The following is a 21,893-nucleotide window of genomic DNA, read 5'->3' as shown; positions in this document are numbered from 1 at the left end:
GGCACTTCAGCACCAGCACAAAACATAAACAAACAAAATAAACACCTGCTCGTCTAGGCACTCACTAATACATTGGTGTTATCCTAACTCACCTCTAAAGCGTGGTTCACACCCAGGGTAAGATCAGGCTTTTCTCAAACATAATGTCCAGTAGCCTTCTGGTTTTCACACAGCCTTGTGGCCCCCAGCCATCCTGGCTGCATCCACCCAGAGCCTCTGCAGGCTTCCTTTACCAAGTCCTCTCTGGACTCCTATACTGAGGGCTGGTTTATCACCCAGTGATTAAACCCCGCTGGTCTCACCTGTGGTGGAATAGGGGTGTGAGCTGAAATATCCACCCCCTCTACACCTCTATCATTTATGAGGCCTGTCACTGCCTCACAGTATTGATATAAATATATGCAGTATGTTAGGCAAAGCTGGAAATGCACTGAATACAGGTTTCCAGGAATAGTATTCCGTTTTGAAATATGTCATAGCATCTTGCCTGGGTTTTCTAAAATATTTTGTGCTTCTTTATAAAAGGAGGCACAATGCTTATCATAAAGGGATAACAATTGTTATTAGAATAATCCATATTAAAAGATAGATACAGTTAAAAAAACATAATTACACACAATAAAGCTGAAGGCATGATAGTAGCCCAAGGTTCAAAATGGAAAATGAATAGGCATCCACCTTAGGTAAATCACAGTAACACAACATAAACATTGAAATGCATAAATGCAGGAATACTTTAACCCTATTAAAATATTGAACAGAGACCCAATAAGGAACCATGTTACAGAATTTTATATATATATATATATATATATATATATATATATATACACAGTCCGGTCCATAAATATTAGGACATCGACACAATTCTAACATTTTTTGCTCTATACACCACCACAATGGATTTGAAATGAAACAAACAATATGTGCTTTAACTGCAGACTGTCAGCTTTAATTTGAGGGTATTTACATCCAAATCAGGTGAACAGTGTAGGAATTACAAGAGTTATACAGTTGTGTTCAAAATTATTCAACCCCCACTGAAATTGAGTGTTTTGGCCAGTTTGACATTGATTTTGATCATTTAAGTCATCTTGTTTACAATTAAATCAAAGAGGCACTTGTAAGGCTACTTTCACACTAGCGTTCGGAGCGGATCCGTCTGATGTTTCATCAGACGGATCCGCTCCGATAATGCAGACGTTTGCATCCGTTCAGAACGGATCCGTCTGCATTATAATTTAGAAAATTTTCTAAGTCAGAAAGTAGCCTGAGCGGATCCGTTCAGACTTTACATTGAAAGTCAATGGGGAACGGATCCGCTTGAAGATTGAGCCATATAGTGTCATCTTCAAGCGGATCCGTCCCCATTGACTTCCATTATAAGTCTGGACGGATCCGCTCGCCTCCGCACGGCCAGGCGGACACCCGAACGCTGCAAGCAGCGTTCAGGTGTCCGCTCACTGAGCGGAGCGGAGGCTGAGCGCTGGCAGGCGGATGCATTCTCAGTGGATCCGCCTCCACTGAGAATGCATTAGGGCCGGACGGATGCGTTCGGGGCCGCTCGTGAGCCCCTTCAAACGGAGCTCACGAGCGGACACCCGAACGCTCGTGTGAAAGTAGCCTAAGTCAGACAAATATAACATAACATTTATAATGAAATAACCACAAATGTATTTTCTGTGCTCACATCATTAGCAGTTTTATTCAACCCCCAAGTGACATTCAATCTTAGTACTTAGTACAACATCCTTTTCCAGTTATAACAGCTTTTAAACGTGAAGCATAGCTTGACACAAGTGTCTTGCAGCGATCTACGGGTATCTTCGCCCATTCTTCATGGGCAAAAGCCTCCAGTTCAGTCACATTCTTAGGCTTGCGCGCTGCAACTGCTTTCTTTAAGTCCCACCAGAGGTTCTCAATCGGATTTAAGTCTGGTGACTGCGATGGCCACTTCAAAATGTTCCAGCCTTTAATCTGCAACCATGCTCTAGTGGACTTGGAGGTATGCTTGGGATCATTGTCCTGTTGAAAGGTCCCACGTCTCCCAAGCCTCAGGTTTGTGACGGACTGCGTCACATTTTCATCCAATATCTCCTGGTACCGAAGAGAATTTATGGTACCTTGCACACGCTGAAGCTTCCCTGTACCTGTAGAAGCAAAACAGCCCCAAAGCATGATTGACCCCCGCCATGCTTCACAGTAGGCAAGGTGTTCTTTTCTTCATAGGCCTTGTTCTTCCTCCTCCAAACATAGCGTTGATCCATGGGCCCAAACAGTTCTAATTTTGTTTCATCAGTCCACAGAACACTATCCCAAAACTTTTGTGGTTTGTCCACATGGCTTTTGGCATACTGCAGTCGACTCTTCTTATTCTTTGGAGACAGCAAGGGGGTGCGCCTGGGAGTTCTGGCATGGAGGCCTTCATTACGCAGTGTGCGCCTTATTGTCTGAGCTGAAACTTCAGTACCCACATCTGACAAATCTTTTTTCAGTTCCTCAGCAGTCACACGGGGACTTTTCTCCACTTTGCGCTTCAGGTAGCGCACAGCAGTCGAAGTCAGCATCTTCTTTCTGCCACGACCAGGTAGCGTTTCAACAGTGCCCTTTGACTTGAATTTGCGAATGATGCTCTTGGTATGTTTAACATCTTTGCAATCTTCTTATAGCCATTGCCCGTCCTGTGAAGAGAAATCACCTCTTCTCTTGTCTTCCTGGACCATTCTCTTGACTTCACCATGTTTGTAAACACACCAGTAAATGTCTAGAAGGAGCTGAGTATCACAGTCCTTTTAAATCTGCCTAATTGGTGCTTATTATGCTTGATTGCTGCTCCTTGACATCCACAGGTGTTTTCAATACCTGATCGAAAACACTTGAATGAACCTCTGTTCTTAAGAGTGGTAGTCTTTAAGGGGTTGAATAATTGTGTCAATGAAGAAATCACAAAAAAAACCATTTAATACTGTATTACAAAAACAATTGATGTCATTTTAGTTGCATTTGGTTCTTTAAAAAGTCCTTGTAAGATTTCATTCTGAACACAATTACAAATGTACACTAAATTCCCTAAAACCCTTTACAGCATTGGGGGTTGAATAATTTTGAACACAACTGTATATACAGGTGAAACTCGAAAAATTTGAATATCGGGCAAATTAGTAATGCAAATTAAAAGGAATTGCATTAATGCAGCATAAAATTAGAATTTTGTGAAAAGGTTCAATATTCTAGGCTCAAAGTGTCACACTCTAGTCAGCTAATTAATCCATATTCCCTGAGCAAAGTGTACCTCAAATAAAGGCTTGAAATATCTCGCTTTGCTTCTAATGAGTCTATCTCATATGTTAGTTTCACCTTTTAAGTTGCATTACTGAAATAAATGAACTTTGCACAATATTCTAATTTTTTGAGTTTCACCTGTATATATACAGTAAAAAAGAATGGTGTTGCTGTTTGCCATTGCTTCTCCTGAGGGTGACAGCTATTATAAAATGCTGCTGTTTAAACCTGGCATAGCTAACAGAAACATCTTTAACCCAATCTGCCAACATTAAACACGCATTGTTGCAAAAATCTCAAGATATTGTGTCCAATCATCAGAAAAGAAGAGCCATGTCACCTCCTCTCTCCAGCACATTTGCTTAGGGCACTTAATTTATTTTCATTGTACAAACATCATGGCTTTTTCCCTTTAGTGTGCGGGATTCTCTGCCTTCTTTAACTGCATCTGTTTTTAATCTGGATTATTATAAGGGCTCATGCACACTACCGTGTGCCCCCCGTGGCCGTATTGCGGCCCACATACAGCGGGTCTGCAATACATGGGCATCGGCCATGTGCATTCCGCATCACGGATCACAGACCCATTCACTTGAATGGGTCCCCAATCACAGAGATGCGGAATGGAGGCACTTATCGGAACCCCACGGAAGTACTAGGGAGTGCTCCCGTAGGGTTTCTGGCCATGCCGCCGCACCACAAAAAAGTAACGCATGCACTACTTTTTTGCGGTGCGCACCGTTGGATGCAGATCACGGACCCCATTCAAGTGAATAGGTCCACAATCCACATGCAGCTGCCCCACGGTCTGTGCCTGTGCATTGCAGCATCGGCACGGAGCCCTTACGTTCGTGGGTATGAGCCCTTATTCCGTGAAGTTTTCTAGTTTGTATAATTAATCCCACAGGGTTATTTAGAACCCAACTTCGATCGATTTTTCTAGAGAGGAGAGTGATCAGCAACTTCCAGCTACAGATGAAAGCCTGTTTAATGAAATAGTGGTGAAGGTTGGAAAGAAAATGCAATTGTATGCTTTTATGAATATGTTCTTCTTCTTTTATAAGGAGTAAGAGGCACAAATCTGGGTCTCTGGAGGATGATGTGGACACAAGTCCTGGAGGAGAGTTCTACACATCTCCATCTTCTCCAACTGGGAGCAGCCGAAACTGGACAGAGGACATGGAGGGAGGTAGGTGCTTCAATGCAATGTACAAACATAAAAACATGAACATCATATATAAATCTCAAGATCTTCTTAGGCTACTTTCGCAGTCCGCAAAAACGGGGTCCGTAGGTCCGTGATCCGTGTCCGTTTTTTCTTCCATGGGTCTTCCTTGATTTTTGGAGGATCCACGGACATGAAGGAAAAAGTCGTTTTGGTGTCCGCCTGGCCGTGCGGAGCCAAACGGATCCGTCCTGACTTACAATGCAAGTCAATGGGGACGGATCCATTTGACGTTGACACAGTATGGTGCAATTGCAAACGGATCCGTCCCCCATTGAGTTTCAATGTAAAGTCAGGAGTCCCTATTATACCATCGGATCAGAGTTTTCTCCAATCCGATGGTATAGTTTAACTTGAAGCGTCCCCATCACCATGGGAATTGCCTCTATGTTAAAATATACCATCGGATTTGAGTGATATCGTGAAAACTCATATCCGACAGTATATTCTAACACAGAGGCGTTCCCATAGTGATGGGGACGCTTCAAGTGAGAATATACTAAGAACTTTGTACATGACTGCCCCCTGCTGCCTGGCAGAACCCGATCTCTTACAGAAGGCTGTGATCCGCACAATTAACCCCTCAGGTGCCGCACCTGAGGGGTTAATTGTGCATATCATAGCCCCTTGTAAGAGATCAGGTGCTGCCAGGCAGGAGGGGGCACACCCCCCTCCCTCCCATGTATTCCATTCATTCAATTTTAGAAGCATTATACTTACCTACGCTGTCTGTGGCTGGCCGAGCGCTCATCCTACTGGTAAGTAAAAGGTCTGTGCGGCGCACAGGACAGGAAACACGGATCACAGCCGCGGATGAACAACGTTGCATTTTCCGAGTTTTCAACAGACCCATTGAAAGTCAATGGGTCCGCAGAAAATCACGGAAAACGGAACAATGGCCACGGATGCACACAACGGTCGTGTGCATGAGGCCTTAAAAGAAGCAAAAATTCATCACGATTCTTTGTCCTTTTTAATCTTTACTCTCAAAAATCTTATTAAGAGAAGTCATGCGGTTTATGTCCTTATTATAGAAGTAAAGGGTATGGTTTTTGAGAAACCGTTAAGTAAAACAGTGTTTCACAGACGTGTGCTGTACGTGTTCTCCACGGACAGCACACGTCCCCATTTATTTGAAAGTGTGTATTCAGACATCAGTGTTTTAGCATGGTCTGTGGGTCCGTGTTTTTACCACAGATGCATGCTCTTTTTTTGTCCGTGTTCACGGATCCATCATGTCCATTATGGGTCTATGGGTCCCTGAAAACCACGGATGCAACACGGATGCCTTCCGTGTTGCATCCGTGTTTCACAGATCATTAAGAAGAGATGCTTTAAAAATTATTTTTTAGCTGTTCAGTGTCAGTAAAACACGGATGGCACACGGACAGCAAAAAATGGACCCACGGATCCTTCACGGACAGTTTCACGGATGCATCACTGACCACCTGCTTACAGATTTGAGCACGGACACGGACGTGTGAATGAGGCTTAAGACTGTGTTCACATTACATTCCAGCCATCTATCGGTAGTTTATGTCAAGTGGATTTGCCAACATATGCCTACTAAAGAAAGCTCCAAGATTTGCTATTGTAAAGGCAGACAGCAACATACGTAGGCACCCAGTTTAAATAGACAAAAAGGATATTTTGCAGGATATGTTTTTTGTGCGGGATGCCTCTGCATACAGTAGAAGAACACAGTCAATGTGCTTTTCTATACAGTTTTGGCATCTGTTGGTTGAATGGGGGCCTATGCATATATTTTACACTATGTGATATAATATTTTGTTTATACCCTTTCCTCTCTGCAATGTACTATTATGGCATAGAGCACAGGTAGTTAATACTCTGTGCCATAATAGTGCACAATGGCAATGACATGAGCTCAGGAACTGTGCCTGCACCTTCTCTTGCAGGTGACAGCTTTATAATACAGCTGCCACCGAACTCTGACTTCCAGCATTAGATATAACTCCAATCCCAGCATTTTAACACTTCAGATGCTGCGGTCAACAGCGATCACAGCATCTGAGGGTTAGACAGCTCCCTCTGTCCTCCAATTGGCACTTCGCCAATACAATCGTTGATTGCCAAGTAGTTGGCTTGGCAGCCGGGGGCCTTCTGAAAGGCCCCCAGAATTGTCGTTATTTGGTCACCTCAGCTCCCTCCCAAAAATGAATAAAAATTATCAAAAGGTCTCATGTATTAACATAGTATCAATAAAAACTATAGATTGCCCTCAAACAGCAGAAAACCTAATAAAACCATATCAATTTGTTATCTCCATAATCATACTGACCCACAGAATAAACTTAAAAAAGTTTTCAGAGATTTTACTACTGATGACCTATCCTCAGGATAGGTCATCAGTATCTGACCGGTGGGGGTCCAACACTCCGGACCCCCACTAATCAGCTGCTTGAAAAGGCACCAACGCTCCTATGAGCGCTGCAGCCTTCTCACAGTTTACCAAGCACAGCGCTGTACATTGTTTAGCGGCTGTGCTTGGTATCTCGCTCAGCCCCATTGACTTCTATAGGGCTGAACTACTCCTAGGCCACGTGATACATGAACATATCGTCACTGGTCTAGGAAAAGGTGGAGAAGACCACAGCACTCACAGGAGCACTAGTGCCTTCTCAAACAGCTGATTGGCGGGCGTCCAAGGTGTCAGATCCCCACAAATCAGATACTGGTTACCTATCCTGAGGATAGGTCATGAGTAGTAAAATCTCAGAAAATCCCTTTAACTTGCCATTTTTTAATGTGCAGCGAACAATATAAAACTAAATCCTAAAAAAATATTAATATTGCATTATTTCACACCGTTTCCCACAATTTTTTTTAAAAAACTTTGCAATTCACTTGATGTACTCCAGAATGGTGCTGTTAAAACAATACATCTTGCGCCGCTTAAAACTAGGCTTCATACGGCTATGTTGACAGAAAAAAAAAAGATGGCTTTTGAAATCTGGAGATAAAAATAAAAAATAAAAAATACCAATGTTGAGCCTTAAAGGGTTTGTCTCATTGCAATAACCTATCCCCTATCCGCCAATCAGACACTTATCCCCATCCTGTGGATAGAGGATAAGTTCTTGGAATGGGACAACCCCTTTAACTACTGAACTAGGCAACATCCTTAAGGGGATAAATGTATAAAGTAGCAAATATAATTTTGTGAAATTATTGAGAACCAATATGAATAAGCGAGGGGAATAGATTTATCACAATCTGTATGAAAAATCCATTATAATCTATTATGGCCAGATTTTTTTTTCGCTTTGGCTAGCAAAGTCCATCAAGTTTCAGTTTCTATTTGTTTTTACTGGATAGAAAAGTGAAGAATGCTTTGCTATTCCGTTTGTGAAAGCACAGCAGAAAATTTATAGAAAGCAGAATTGTGGACAGAAAGACTCTTGGTTTTATATGTTTTGATTTTATATATAGTTTTATAAAATGAAATGTTTTTTTTTATTAATTGAAAAGATGAAATTGGGTAATATCTTAGTAATATTCTTTCTGAGATTGGGGATTTTGATGCTGCTTAAACTTACCTTTGCAGATCTGGCTCATGTATGTTTTGTTCACACAGGACATAGAACACTTCAGTTATTATCTAAGTATCATATATTTTCGTCATAGCTGAAATTTAACTACAGTTGGGTTAGGCCTCTTTCACACGGGCGTTACGGGAAAATGTGCGGGTGCGTTAACCCCTCCAGCGCTGTTTTACTTTGCATTCTGTATTCAGAATGCTATTATTTTCCCTTATAAACATGTTATAAGGGAAAATAATAATGATCGGGTCTCCATCCCAATGGTCTCCTAGCAACCGTGCGTGAAAATCGCACCGCATCCGCACTTGCTTGCGGATGCTTGCGATTTTCACGCAACCCCATTCACTTCTATGGAGCCTGCGTTGCGTGAAAAACGCAGAATCATGTGAACAACCCCATAGAAATGAATGGGTCGGTATTCAGTGCGGGTGCAATGCGTTCAACTCACGCATCGCATCCGCGCGGAATACTCGCCCGTGTGAAAGGGGCCTAAGGGTGCATTAACATAACAGTTTAGCTTTTTGTTAGGCCTCTTTCCCACAAGTGTGTGCGTGCCACAAAATGCGGCCCACGATGCACGAGCACAGTCCGTGGGGCAGCCGCAGTAGATCGCGGACCCATTCACTAGAATGGGACCGCGATCCGGCCGTTCCGCAAAAAGATAGGACATGTTTTATCTTTTTGCGGAAAGGAAGTACGGGACGAAACCCCAAGGAACCACTCCGTAGTGCTTCCGTAGGGTTCCGTTCCGTGGTTCCGACCATTCCGCATCTCCGGATTTGCGGACCCATTGAAGTGAATGGGTCCGCATTCGTGATGCGTAATGCCCAATGCGGTCCGCAATACGGCACACGCCCGTGGGAAAGAGGCCTTCTTCTGATCCGTCAGAAGAAGAGGGAGAGGAAAAAAAAAACAGGATCCAGTAAAAAAAAACTGATCTTGTTGCATCAGTTGTCATCCATTTGAGCCATTTCCATCTAAGATCCGTTTTTTAGACGGAAATAAAATTCTGTACTTTTGTTTCCGTAAAAAAAAACGTATCTCAGATGGAAATGGCTCAAACGGATGACAGCTGACGCAACAGGATCCGTTTTTTTTTACTGGATCCTGTAAAAAAAACTGATCCTGTGTAATCCTATGCATAAGGCCTCTTTCACACTGGTGTGTGCGACCCGTTGCCGTATTGCGGCCCGCAAAATGCGGGCCGCAATACACGAGCACAGTCCATAGGGCAGCCGCAGCGGATTGCAGACCCATTCACTTGAATGGGTCCGTGATCCGGCCATTCCGCAAAAAGATAGGACATGTTCTATCTTTTTGCTGAACGGAAGTACGGGACGAAACCCCACGGAGCCACTCCGTAGTGCTTCCATAGGGTTCCATTCAAGTGAATGGGTCCGCATCCGTGATGCGGAATGCCCACGGAACGGCACCTGTGTATTGCAGATCCGCAAATGCCTAAGGGCTCGTTCACACGACTGTTGCCCCTCCGTTGCTGTATTGCGGCCTGCATACGGTGGGTCCGCAATACACGGGGAACCGGCCGCGTGCATTCCGCATCACGGATGCGGACCCATTCACTTGAATGGGTCCGCAAATCCGGAGATGCGATGCAGAACGGAAGCATGGAACAAAACCCCCCCTTTTTTTTTACAGGATCCTGTTTTTTTCCCCCCTCTCTCTTCTTGTAACGGATCAGAAGAATGGAAGGCTAAACGGTGATCACTGGCGTACATACAGGGGTCGCAGGGGTCGCAGTTGCGACTGGGCCCAGCACTCCAGAGGGCCCGGCCACCTGTGGAGCGCTCTAATGGGGCCCAGCATGAAGTAGAGTGGCAATTTCGGGCCCCATCAGAGCGCTCCATGCCTCCATTACATGTATAATATGGGGGGGGGGGAGCGCGCACTCACTCACTCCCGGCCAGGCAGTTCCGTTTCCATAGTGAAGCAGGGAAACATCACATAACTACTGTGAGGGGGGCACATATGAAGGCATAACTACTGTGAGGGGGCACGTAATCTGTCATAACCACTGTGAGGGGCACATATGTGGGCATATCTAATGTGAAGGGCACATAATCTAGCATAACCACTCTGAGGAGGCACATAACTCGGCATAAATACTGTGAAGGGGCACATAATCTGCAATAACTACTGTGAGGGGCACATAATCTGACATTACTACTGTGAGGGGCATATAATCTGTCATTACTACCGTGAGGGGACACATAATTGAGGGGGCACATATCTGGGCATATCTACTTTGAGTGGGCACATAACTTGGCATAAATACTGTGAAGGGGCACATTATCTGGCATTACTACTGTGAGGGGGCACATAATCTGGCATTACTACTGTGAAGGGGCACATAATCTGGCATTGCTACTGTGAGGGGGCACATAATCTGGCATTACTACTGTGATGGGACACATAATCTGGCATTACTACTGTGAAGGGACACATAATCTGGCATTACTACTGTGCGGGGACACATAATCTAGGCATTACTACTGTGAGGGGGCACATATTTGGCATTACTACTGTGAGAGGACACATAACTGGGCATTACTACTGTGAGGGGACACATAATCTGGCATTACTACTGTGAGGGAGGCACATATCTGGGCATAACTACTGTAAGGGGACACATATTTGGCAAAACTACTATGATGGGGCACATATCTGGGCATAACTACTGTGAGGGGCCACAAGGTGGGCATTAGTACTGTGTGGTTGCACTTAGGGGAAATGTCCTAGATTACCCTGCTATACATTGGCATGGCTCAGTCTTACAGGCGAGCACAGCGCCCCCTGCTGGTGATTTCACAGGGGCAATCACCATCCCTTCCTTATGTGATTGGGAGGGGGCCCCATGGATCAGTTTCGCACCGGGGCCCCATGGATTGTGTGTACGCCACTGACGGTGATCTGAGGTGGAGGTGTCTTTCACAACCTTTTGTTGTGGTATCCTGTTTGATACTTCCTTGTGGTCAACTATTTAATTCCATAATTTTTTTCCTCCTCAAAGGTTTGTGACCCTGTTATCATCATGCAAAGTGTTCTCATCATAATTTTACATACATACTTTGTCAGCAGCAGCTTTTTTATGCCACTTGCAGGTCAATAAATGACGATATAAACTGTACAAAGCCCTGTATAGAGAAGATTCCCAATAATGCCATTTTATTAATGAAGGTTAGGCTTCCAAAGTGTGCTACAGTTGTGGAAAAGAATGATTTGCCTGCTGCGTTTTGTTTCATTCCCCAGTACAGCTATGTATGTACACTCACCTAAAGAATTATTAGGAACACCATACTAATGCGGTGTTGGACCCCCTTTTGCCTTCAGAACTGCCTTAATTCTACGTGGCATTGATTCAACAAGGTGCTGATAGCATTCTTTAGAAATGTTGGCCCATATTGATAGGATAGCATCTTGCAGTTGATGGAGATTTGAGGGATGCACATCCAGGGCTCGAAGCTCCCGTTCCGCCACATCCCAAAGATGCTCTATTGGGTTGACATCTGGTGACTGTGGGGGCCATTTTAGTACAGTGAACCCATTGTCATGTTCAAGAAACCATTTTTCCAGTCTTCAACAGTCCAATTTTGGTGAGCTTGTGCAAATTGTAGCCTCTTTTTCCTATTTGTAGTGGAGATGAGTGGTACCCGGTGGGGTCTTCTGCTGTTGTAGCCCATCCGCCTCAAGGTTGTGCGTGTTGTGGCTTCACAAATGCTTTGCTGCATACCTCGGTTGTAACGTTATTTCAGTCAACGTTGCTCTTCTATCAGCTTGAATCAGTCGGCCCATTCTCCTCTGACCTCTAGCATTCACAAGGCATTTTTGCCCACAGGACTGCCACATACTGGATGTTTTTCCCTTTTCACACCATTCTTTGTAACCCTAGAAATGGTTGTGCGTGAAAATCCCAGTAACTGAGCAGATTGTGAAATACTCAGAGCGGCCCGTCTGGCACCAACAACCATGCCACGCTCAAAATTGCTTAAATCACCTTTCTTTCCCATTCTGACATTCAGTTTGGAGTTCAGGAGATTGTCTTGACCAGGACCACCCCCCTAAATGCATTGAAGCAACTGCCATGTGATTGGTTGACTAGATAATTGCATTAATGAGAAATAGAACAGGTGTTCCTAATAATTCTTTAGGTGAGTGTGTGTGTGTATATATATATATATATATATATATATATAATACACATATACAAAAAAATGATTCATAAAAAATATATATATGTATTAAGGCAATTTGCCTGGATTTGTGGGAGGGGTTGAGGTCCGCCTCCAGCCTATTTAGGGCACTCCCCTTACCTGGCTCCTGCATCATCTGAGGTCTGAGCTTTTGGAGAGGAAGTCGCTTGTGGAGTTTCTGGAGAGTTACCTGCGAGTCGCTGAGTTTCTGGGAGTTTTGCGTTGCCATCAGTTTCTGGATTTGGAGCATTTCTGTTCTATTTATCCTGCTTCACTCGGTTCACTGTGGGCCGCGGTTGCCCGTTAAACTGTGAGTCATCCATACGGTACAGCCGGGGCCTCACGATTGCCCCCTGTACCGGTTCATTTCATTTCACCAAACGTTGCACTCATGTCACGGTTTTCTCGTTACAAGTCACTAGCATTTCATGTCTGTCATGCTTTTGTTCATGCATAAGAATTTGTCTACACCGTACCACTACTCCGGTCAACACCCCTGCAGCAAGCAGGCAGGTTGTTTCCTGGGCTCATCCCCCATTACAGCTCTCATTTCCATTTGCACCCCACAATCATTCACAATCATGCCCCCCCTTGTTTCATGTTGTATCGGCATGTCCAATAGTACACACACTTGCTCACATAGGCTTTCCGTATCGGTGCACACAGCACACACCCTCCCTCCATGACCGGCATCGCCCCCCCCCCCCCCCCCCACTGCCTCCGGTCTGTTCCGCCGCTCGGGCCAGGGTACGGCGCATGCGCGACGGTGCGTCGGCGCGTGCGCGGTGTCCCGGCGGCCGTCCGGCAGTGCGTCTGATGCGGGGAGCCGCCGTCGGGTGGTCTGGCCTCCGGCCTGGCCGGCGGAACTCCGGGTCGGGCGTTTTTTCTGCATCATGCCCCCACCCGCACAGTCAGCAGTCAGGGGGGCATCCAGCATTGCCTGGGAAAACCCCTCCATATTAAATCACCCCAGCAGCTCCCCAAACATAAACTGGAACCCACCATTGCACCGGGAAAAAAAAAATATATATATATATATATAACACAGAGAAATTGGTATCCCGCCGCATATCACATGGCCACTCGTTCAACCAAAAAAAAATAATCTTTAACTCCAAGGCAAACCGTACGTTCACACGTTCCGCATCAGCATACGGCCACACCGCAGGCCTCATTTCTCACACTATCCGCACAAGCATGGCATTCTCGCAGGCTTACGTTTATGATCCTCCTGGGTCATGCTAAATGTTCAAACTACAGTCCACATTCATCATACTACTTTCTCTCTACCCCCCCTTTTTAGGCGGTCAAGCTATAACATATTTTGCGCTGCACGTGTATCCGGAGAATTGTTTCTTGCTACCAGGTACGTACACCTGCTCATAAACAATTGGTTCTCCTTACATTTCGGAAGGTCCCGTTAGGGGTCAGCGTGCTGTCTTTAGGGGCACTATCATCCCACTAGGTTACCCCCTCTTGGCTTCGCAATCAGTTAGTGGTCCCGCGAGGCCAATACCCCGCCTCAAACGTTCAGAGGCAGCCGCCCATTGCGCCACTCGTTAGTAAGCCGCCTCGCGTGTTGCATAGAGAGGGCCTCACCTGTCACTCCCTTCCCCTAGTTCTGTCTTACAGTCACCGAGAGGCCAACGCTCCTGCCACTACAACAAGTGGCCTCATTAACCCCTCGCGCCAACTCATAGGTAGAGCCTCTCAAGCCGCTTGGCAATTAGCAGGGCCTCATCTGTCACCATGCAAGTATAATTTCTTCGCCGTCCAGCCTAGCTAGCTTGCCAGCACGATCCTGTGTTTCCCCAAGCTAATCAACTGTTTTATTTTAGTATGTCTCTGGATGGGATAGAGAACTTCTCCCTGCCTGGCACCCCTGCTAGATCCGTCACTGCTACCCAGGGAGACGATCTAGCCAGTCCAGCATCCATCAGATCCTGGACAATTCCGCGCATAACGACGGAGTTAAGGAGACGGCATGTTCCCTTCCCCGCCACGGCGAGGAAAGCGGAGCTTTTCCGGCTACTGCGCGCGTCAACCGATAACGGGGAGGCAGGGGCAGGACCTAGCCAGTCCGGCACCGGGGACATACATGCCATGCTGTCCTCTCTGATGACATCCATGTCCACAGTCAACGCCAGGTTGGAGAGGCTAGAATCGGTCACCACGACCCTTTCCTTGGCAGGGCCGCCACCGGCGGCGTCACCGGCAGCGGCTGGATTGCCAGTGATCACGCCGTCCGTTAGCCTGGAGGACCAGGAAGTCAGCCCGGCGCACATGATACCGGAGCACTTGAAAAGGGACATCCTGGAAGGTAAGGATGTAAACCTGGCCTCCCTTCTGATTGCCTCCCAGGATGTGGTTGAGAACACAACCTATGCCTATGATGAGGTTTCGGTTGTGGTCAAGTCCAGGGATGCCCGCCTCAATAGAAAATTGACTATTCCCGAATTCGTTTTGGCTTTTGGGATCTATAGAGAGGTCATCTGTGCGGTCTACCCCAACAGAAGGGAGGAATTCGACCTCTACATGCACAAACTGGTGGACCTGGGCAACAAATACGGAGGGTCGGCTTTCTATGACTATCACAGGTCTTTTTTGGCGAAAGTGGCGGGGGCTTTCTCCCAGTACGGAGTCCGCTCCAACTGGGCAAGGATCGACACGGTCATATTTTGTCGGCACTTCGCAGGCCTAAGGACCCCAGCCTGTGCATACTGCTCCTCCACGGCCCACACCACCAATTTCTGCCCGAACACGGCGGACAGACAGGCCCTCTCACAAGCAGCCGGTCCCTCCGGGGTCTCAGAAAGGTCAGCCCGGGACAAGCTGGGTCGGCCGATCAAGTTTCTGGGCAAGTCCCAGATTTGCAACAATTTCAATGAGGGGTCCTGCAATTACAGCGGGTGTAAATGTTTCCGGGCACATGCCAAGTCCATGTGCCCAAATAAAATGTTTGCAAAACCGTATCTAACAACCATCAACATGCCAGTTTTTACCGCCTTCATGTCACAACACCCATCCAGGCATCTCTCAGATTTCCTTGTTTCAGGGTTGACAGAGGGCTTCCACACGGGCATCCTGCACATGCCAACTGGCACCCTGGAATGTCCCAACCTTCTATCAGCTCAACATAACCCCACCGCGATTGACGCCCTCATAACCCAAGAAGTAACAGAGGGCTTCGTGTTAGGACCTTTCAAAACCCCCCCCATTCGCCACATGGCGCACCAACCCCATTGGCATCGTCACTGGGAAATCTTCCCAGAAACAGAGGCTCATCATCGACTTATCGGCGCCACACGGTTCAGCCAACCCCAGTCTCAACTCCCTCATTACCTCAGAGGAATTATCTCTGCAGTACACCACCATAGATCACGCCATCACCGCCATCATACAGGCAGGGGTGGGGGCATGGCTCAGCAAAACCGACATCGCCAACGCCTTCAAGTTGCTACCGATTCACCCTACACTGTGGCATCTTCACGGCATCAAGTTGTCCGGAGACTATTATTTTTTCTCCCAGTTGACTTTCGGTTCCAAGAGTAGCCCGGCCATTTTTGACATATTTGCAGAAGCATTGTGCTGGTTGCTTTTAAACGTAGCAAGGTGCCCGATGGTATTACATTACCTGGATGATTTTCTACTGGTGGAGGAAAACACTTCCCCCCCCTCCAGCCTCAGAGCCACCATCAAGCTATTCGAAGAACTTGGGGTACCCATCGCCACCAAGAAGACAGAAGGGCCAGACACGGTCATCACCTTCCTGGGTATGCAGTTGGATTCAGCCTCAATGCAAGCCAGTTTGCCATCCGGGAAGATCCAGGACATTCTCACCCACATAGACAACTACCTTCAACTCGGCACCTGCAACCGCAAAGAACTACAGTCCCTGCTGGGCTCCCTGAACTTTGCATGCGCATCATACCTCAGGGTCGCTCATTTATATCACGGCTTCTGCACCTCTTCCCCTTTTTCCTACACGACTCACACAGGTTGTCCCTGGATGCCCACGCTGCGGCAGATCTGGGCATGTGGAGGAGATTTCTGTCCACCTGGAATGGCAGGAGCTTGTTTCTCCCTCAGCTGTCGGACTCTTCCCCCTCTATCTGGTCAGATGCGGCATCTACCACAGGCTTTGCGGCCATTTTTGGGAACGATTGGCTGTGGGGCAGCTGGCCTCCTGCGGTCCGGGATTTGGAAGGATTCTCCACTACCTTAGCGCTTTTCGAGATTTATCCCATCGTGGCGGCTGCCGTGGCGTGGGGTCATTCATGGGCGAACATGTCGGTCCGGTGCTACTCAGACAACCAAGCAACCTGCCAGATCATCAACAAAGGTCGTTCCAAATGCCTCACAATCATGAGGTTTCTACGGAGACTTACTTGGTTGGCCGCTTGCAATAACTTCTTCTTACATTGTTTTTCATGTTCCGGGGGTGTGCAATACGGCAGCTGACCATCTGTCTCGCTTCAAATTTCAGGCTTTTCATCAGGCTCTCCCATCAGCGTCACCCACGGCCTCCATCACTCCATCATTTCAACAACTCATTCTGGATTAGAAGTCATCATGCGGCATAGCCAGACTTTGTCCCGCTTAGCACTGTCAGACAATACACATAGAACATACAACAGAGCGTTCACACTATTCAATAGGTTCCTGTTGGAACACAACATCACGCACCCTTTTGTCATGACGTCTCTTTTGGGGGTTTGCTTCTTTCTGCCACCCTCAAACTCAAAATGTCATACAACACCATCAAACTATATCTCACTGGCATTCAACATCATATGCTAATCATACACCCCAATAACATCAGCTTCATGGCCTCGCACCAGATCAAAACCATACTCAGAGGTATTCAGAAGACGGAACCCGCACGTCCAGCCCAGAGGCTACCCATAAACAATCATATCTTCAAAGCATTATCCGACTTGCTGGACGCCACGCCTTTTGAAGCAGATACTAACTCCATCATCAAAACGGCAATTTACTTGGCCTTCTACGGGTTCCTGAGACCCGGGGAATTCACTACAACCTCCACGACCCAAACCTCACCTTGTCTTCTTGCCTCCCACTTGACGAAACACCTGGATCATTACATCCTGTCCTTACCGCACTCCAAGAATAGTCAGCACTCACCCGTCAACATTTCATATTACCCCACGCACACAGATGGTGTCCAGTCAGGGTTCTGGACGCCTACAGTCAGCGTCACAACTTTCTACCCTCTCAACCGCTACTTCAACTTCATGGTTCGGGTACTCACCACCACCACCACCTTCATGACCCATATCAGGTCATCCCTCACACAACTGGGCCTCAACGCAGCCAACTACTCAGGGCACTCCTTTCGCATTGGAGCCGCGTCCACGGCCTCCAGTGCCAACATCCCTACTCATGTCATCAAGAAATTGGGGCGCTGGAAGTCATCCGCTTACGCGCGATACAATCCCAATCCAGCGCAAGAGTTAAGAGTGGCTTTCCAAAACATGTCGGGTTGAGCTATTTATGTATTAATTGGCTACAATAAACTGGTTTATTTCCATTTTTGCCCTCTTCTTTCTCAGGCCTACCTCATCCTCGGTTTCGGCACACCACAACCGACTGCACTCATTCCCTGCTTTCCCAGGGCTCTTCACTGTACTACCGTAAGCGCCTAACACAAGTATTAAGGCAATTTGCCTGGATTGTGGGAGGGGCTGAGGTCCGCCTCCAGCCTATTTAGGGCACTCCCTTACCTGGCTCCTGCACCATCTGAGGTCTGAGCTTTTGACCCTCCCACCACTCCACTCATTCACAACTCATTTCTTCCATATCTTTTCCTTGGGTAGGCCCTCTTCTTTCTCAGGCCTACCTCATCCTCGGTTTCGGCACACCACAACCGACTGCACTCATTCCCTGCTTTCCCAGGGCTCTTCACTGTACTACCGTAAGCGCCTAACACAAATATATATATATATAAAATGTAAATAAAAAAATATAATGTATATAAAAAATATATCATAATGAAAAAGTACATCTATATACATACGTATAAAGGAAATCATACATATATATATATATATATATATATATATATATATAAAAAAGGAATTATAAAGAAAATCCCTGTATAAATAATAATAATAATAATAATAATAAAAAAAAATAATATAAATATATGAGTCCATATGATTGCACCTAATCTAAATATTAAAAAAAAAAAATATATATATATATATATATATATATATATATATACACACAAATGAAAAAATCACCAGCAGCACCATCCAAAAAAGAGTATGGGAATAGGTGCTTACCCACTAGTATAGAAAGAAAAATTGGACTGCACTCCTGTAGACTTTGAAAATTGTCAGTGAAGAAACTTTATTCACCCATAAAGTGGCACGGAGCGACGTTTCGCTCATGTATGAGCTGAAACGTCGCTCCGTGCCACTTTTATGGGTGAATAAAGTTTCTTCACTGACAATTTTGAAAGTCTACAGGAGTGCAGTACAATTTTTCTTTCTATATATATATATATATATATATATATATATAATACAGTACAGACCAAAAGGTTTGGACACACCTTCTCATTCAAAGAGTTTTCTCTATTTTCATGACTATGAAAATTGTAGATTCACACTGAAGGCATCAAAACTATGAATTAACACATGTGGAATTATATACATAACAAACAAGTGTGAAACAACTGAAAATATGTCATATTCTATGTCATATTTTGCTTTGATTACTGCTTTGTACACTCTTGGCATTCTCTTGATGAGCTTCAAGAGGTAGTCCCCTGAAATGGTTTTCCACTTCACAGGTGTGCCCTGTCAGGTTTAATAAGTGGGATTTCTTGCTTATAAATGGGGTTGGGGCCATCAGTGGCGTTGAGGAGAAGTCAGGTGGATACACAGCTGATAGTCCTACTGAATAGACTGTTAGAATTTGTATTATGGCAAGAAAAAAGCAGCTAAGTAAAGAAAAACGAGTGGCCATCATTACTTTAAGAAATAAAGGTCAGTCAGTCAGCCGAAAAATTGGGAAAACTTTGAAAGTAAGGGCTATTTGACCACGGAGGAGAGTGATGGAGTGCTGCGCCAGATGACCTGGCCTCCACAGTCACCGGACCTGAACCCAATTGAGATGGTTTGGGGTGAGCTGGACCGCAGAGTGAAGGCAAAAGGGCCAACAAGTGCTAAGCATCTCTGTGAACTCCTTCAAGACTGTTGGAAGACCATTTTCAGGGGACTACCTCTTGAAGCTCATCAAGAGAATGCCAAGAGTGTGCAAAGCAGTAATCAAAGCAAAAGGTGGCTACTTTGAAGAACCTAGAATATGACATATTTTCAGTTGTTTCACACTTGTTTGTTATGTATATAATTCCACATGTGTTAATTCATAGTTTTGATGCCTTCATAGTCATGAAAATAAAGAAAACTCTTTGAATGAGAAGGTGTGTCCAAACTTTTGGTCTGTACTGTATATACATATAAATAAATACAGAAAATATACCCATGTACATACAATTGGGGAGGAAGCCAAAGAGGAAAAATGTATAATTAGTATATTCTAGTGCTTCATTTAAGCCAAACGGGGACATAGTACTAAGGTGATAGATCCAGTACATCTCCTTGCGGGACAATTGTTGATATGATTGTGGCACCCATTCCTGTGGAGTGACTTTTAAAACCGTTGCGTCACTATTGTGGTGTTCGAAAAAATGTCTCGAAACACTATGTGTACAAACTTTACGATTAATATTAGAGCGGTGTTCATTAATTCGCTCTCTCAAACACTGTGTGGTCCTTCCTACAGAGCTTAATTTGCAAGGACATTCTAATACATAACGTTCCTGGAACTGCAATCCATAGTATGTGTTAAGAAAAAAAACTTCATCGGACCCTGGGATACTGATTGTTTTCCTCTTATGAGTTATAATCTGGCAACATTTACATTTTTTACTGAAACATTTAAAAGATCCTTTATTATCGTTGTGGGTAGAAGTTAGTCGATTAATCCTCTCTCTTTGGCCTCATGCACACGACCGTTGTGTGCATCCGTGGCCGTTGTTCCGTTTTCCGTGATTTTCTGCGGACCTATTGACTTTCAATGGGTCCGTTGAAAACTCGGAAAATGCACCGTTGTTCATCTGCGGCCGTGATCCGTGTTTCCTGTCCGTCAAAAAAATATGACCTGTCCTATTTTTTTGACGGACAACGGTTCACGGACCCATTCAAGTCAATGGGTCCGTGAAAAAACACGGATGCACACAAGATTGGCATCCGCGTCCGTGATCCGTGGCCGTAGGCTAATTTCACACAGATGGATCGCAGATGCGTCTGCATAAAAGCTTTTTTAGAGCTGAGTTTTCACTTCGTGAAAACTCAAATCCGACAGTTTATTCTAACACAGAGGCGTTCCCATGTTGATGGGGACGCTTCAAGTTAGAATATACTAAGAACTTTGTACATGACTGCCCAATTAACCCCTCAGGAGCCGAACCTGAGGGGTTAATTGTGCGGATCATAGCCCCCTCTAAGAGATCAGGTGCTGCCAGTCAGGAGGGGGGCAGACCCCCCTCCCCTGTATTTAACTCATTGGTGGCCAGTACGGCCCCCCTCCCTCCCCTGTATTTAACTCATTGGTGGCAAGTGCGGCCCCCCTCTCTCCCTCCCCAGTATTATATTCATTGGTGGCCAGTGCGGCCTCCCCTCTTCCCCCCCTAATTAAAATCACCTTCCCCCATCATTGATGGCCAGTGCGGCCTCCCCTCTCCCCCCCCAATTTAAAATCACCCCCCCATCATTGGTGGCCAGTGCGGCCTCCCCTCTCCCCCCCCCCCCTAATTAAAATCACCTTTCCCCATCATTGGTGGCAGCGGAGAGTTCCGATCGGAGTCCCAGTTTAATCGCTGGGGCTCCAATCGGTAACCATGGCAACCAGAACGCTACTGCAGTCCTGGTTGCCATGGTTACTTAGCAATTTTTAGAAGCATTATACTTACCTGCGATGTCTGTGACCGGCCGGGCGCTCCTCCTACTGGTAAGTGACAGGTCTGTGCTATAGGCAATGCGCCGCACAGACCTTACACTTACCAGTAGGAGGAGCGGCCGGTCACAGACAGCGAAGGTAAGTATAATGCTTCTAAAATTGCTAAGTAACCATGGCAACCAGGACTGCAGTAGCGTCCTGGTTGCCATGGTTACCGATCGGAGCCCCAGCGATTAAACTGGGACTCCGATCGGAACTCTCCGCTGCCACCAATGATGGGGGAAGGTGATTTTAATTAGGGGGGGGAGGGAGGCCACACTGGCCACCAATGATGGGGGGGGTGATTTAATTAGGGAGGAGGGGAGAGGGGAAGCCACACTGGCCACCAATGATGGGGGGGGTGATTTTTAATTAGGGGGAGGAGAGGGGGAGGCCGCACTGGCCACCAATGATGGGGGGGGGGATTTTAATTAGGGAGGGGGGGAGAGGGGAGGCCGCACTGGCCACCAATGAAGGGGGGGTGATTTTAATTAGTGGGGGGGGGGAAGAGGGGAGGGCCGCACTGGCCACCAATGATGGGGGGAAGGTGATTTTAATTAGGTGGGGGGGCAAAGAGGGTAGGCC

At 46.1% G+C, this 21,893-nt stretch overlaps 1 protein-coding gene across 3 annotated transcripts in view; it reads left to right on the top strand.

The window, feature by feature from the left end:
* The window catches only part of NFIC (nuclear factor I C), a 650,631-nt gene that overhangs the window by 431,044 nt on the left and 197,694 nt on the right, over window positions 1–21,893 (top strand). For all 3 annotated transcript variants that reach the window (XM_040417755.1, XM_040417754.1, XM_040417753.1), the window contains one exon: window positions 4,347–4,471. In XM_040417755.1, coding sequence (XP_040273689.1) covers window positions 4,347–4,471 — 125 coding nt within the window. The remainder of the gene's footprint in view (window positions 1–4,346; window positions 4,472–21,893) is intronic.

Source organism: Bufo bufo, chromosome 2, assembly GCF_905171765.1.
Source record: "Bufo bufo chromosome 2, aBufBuf1.1, whole genome shotgun sequence".
Classification (NCBI taxonomy): domain Eukaryota; kingdom Metazoa; phylum Chordata; class Amphibia; order Anura; family Bufonidae; genus Bufo; species Bufo bufo.
This window is presented reverse-complemented; position numbering and strand designations above follow the sequence as displayed.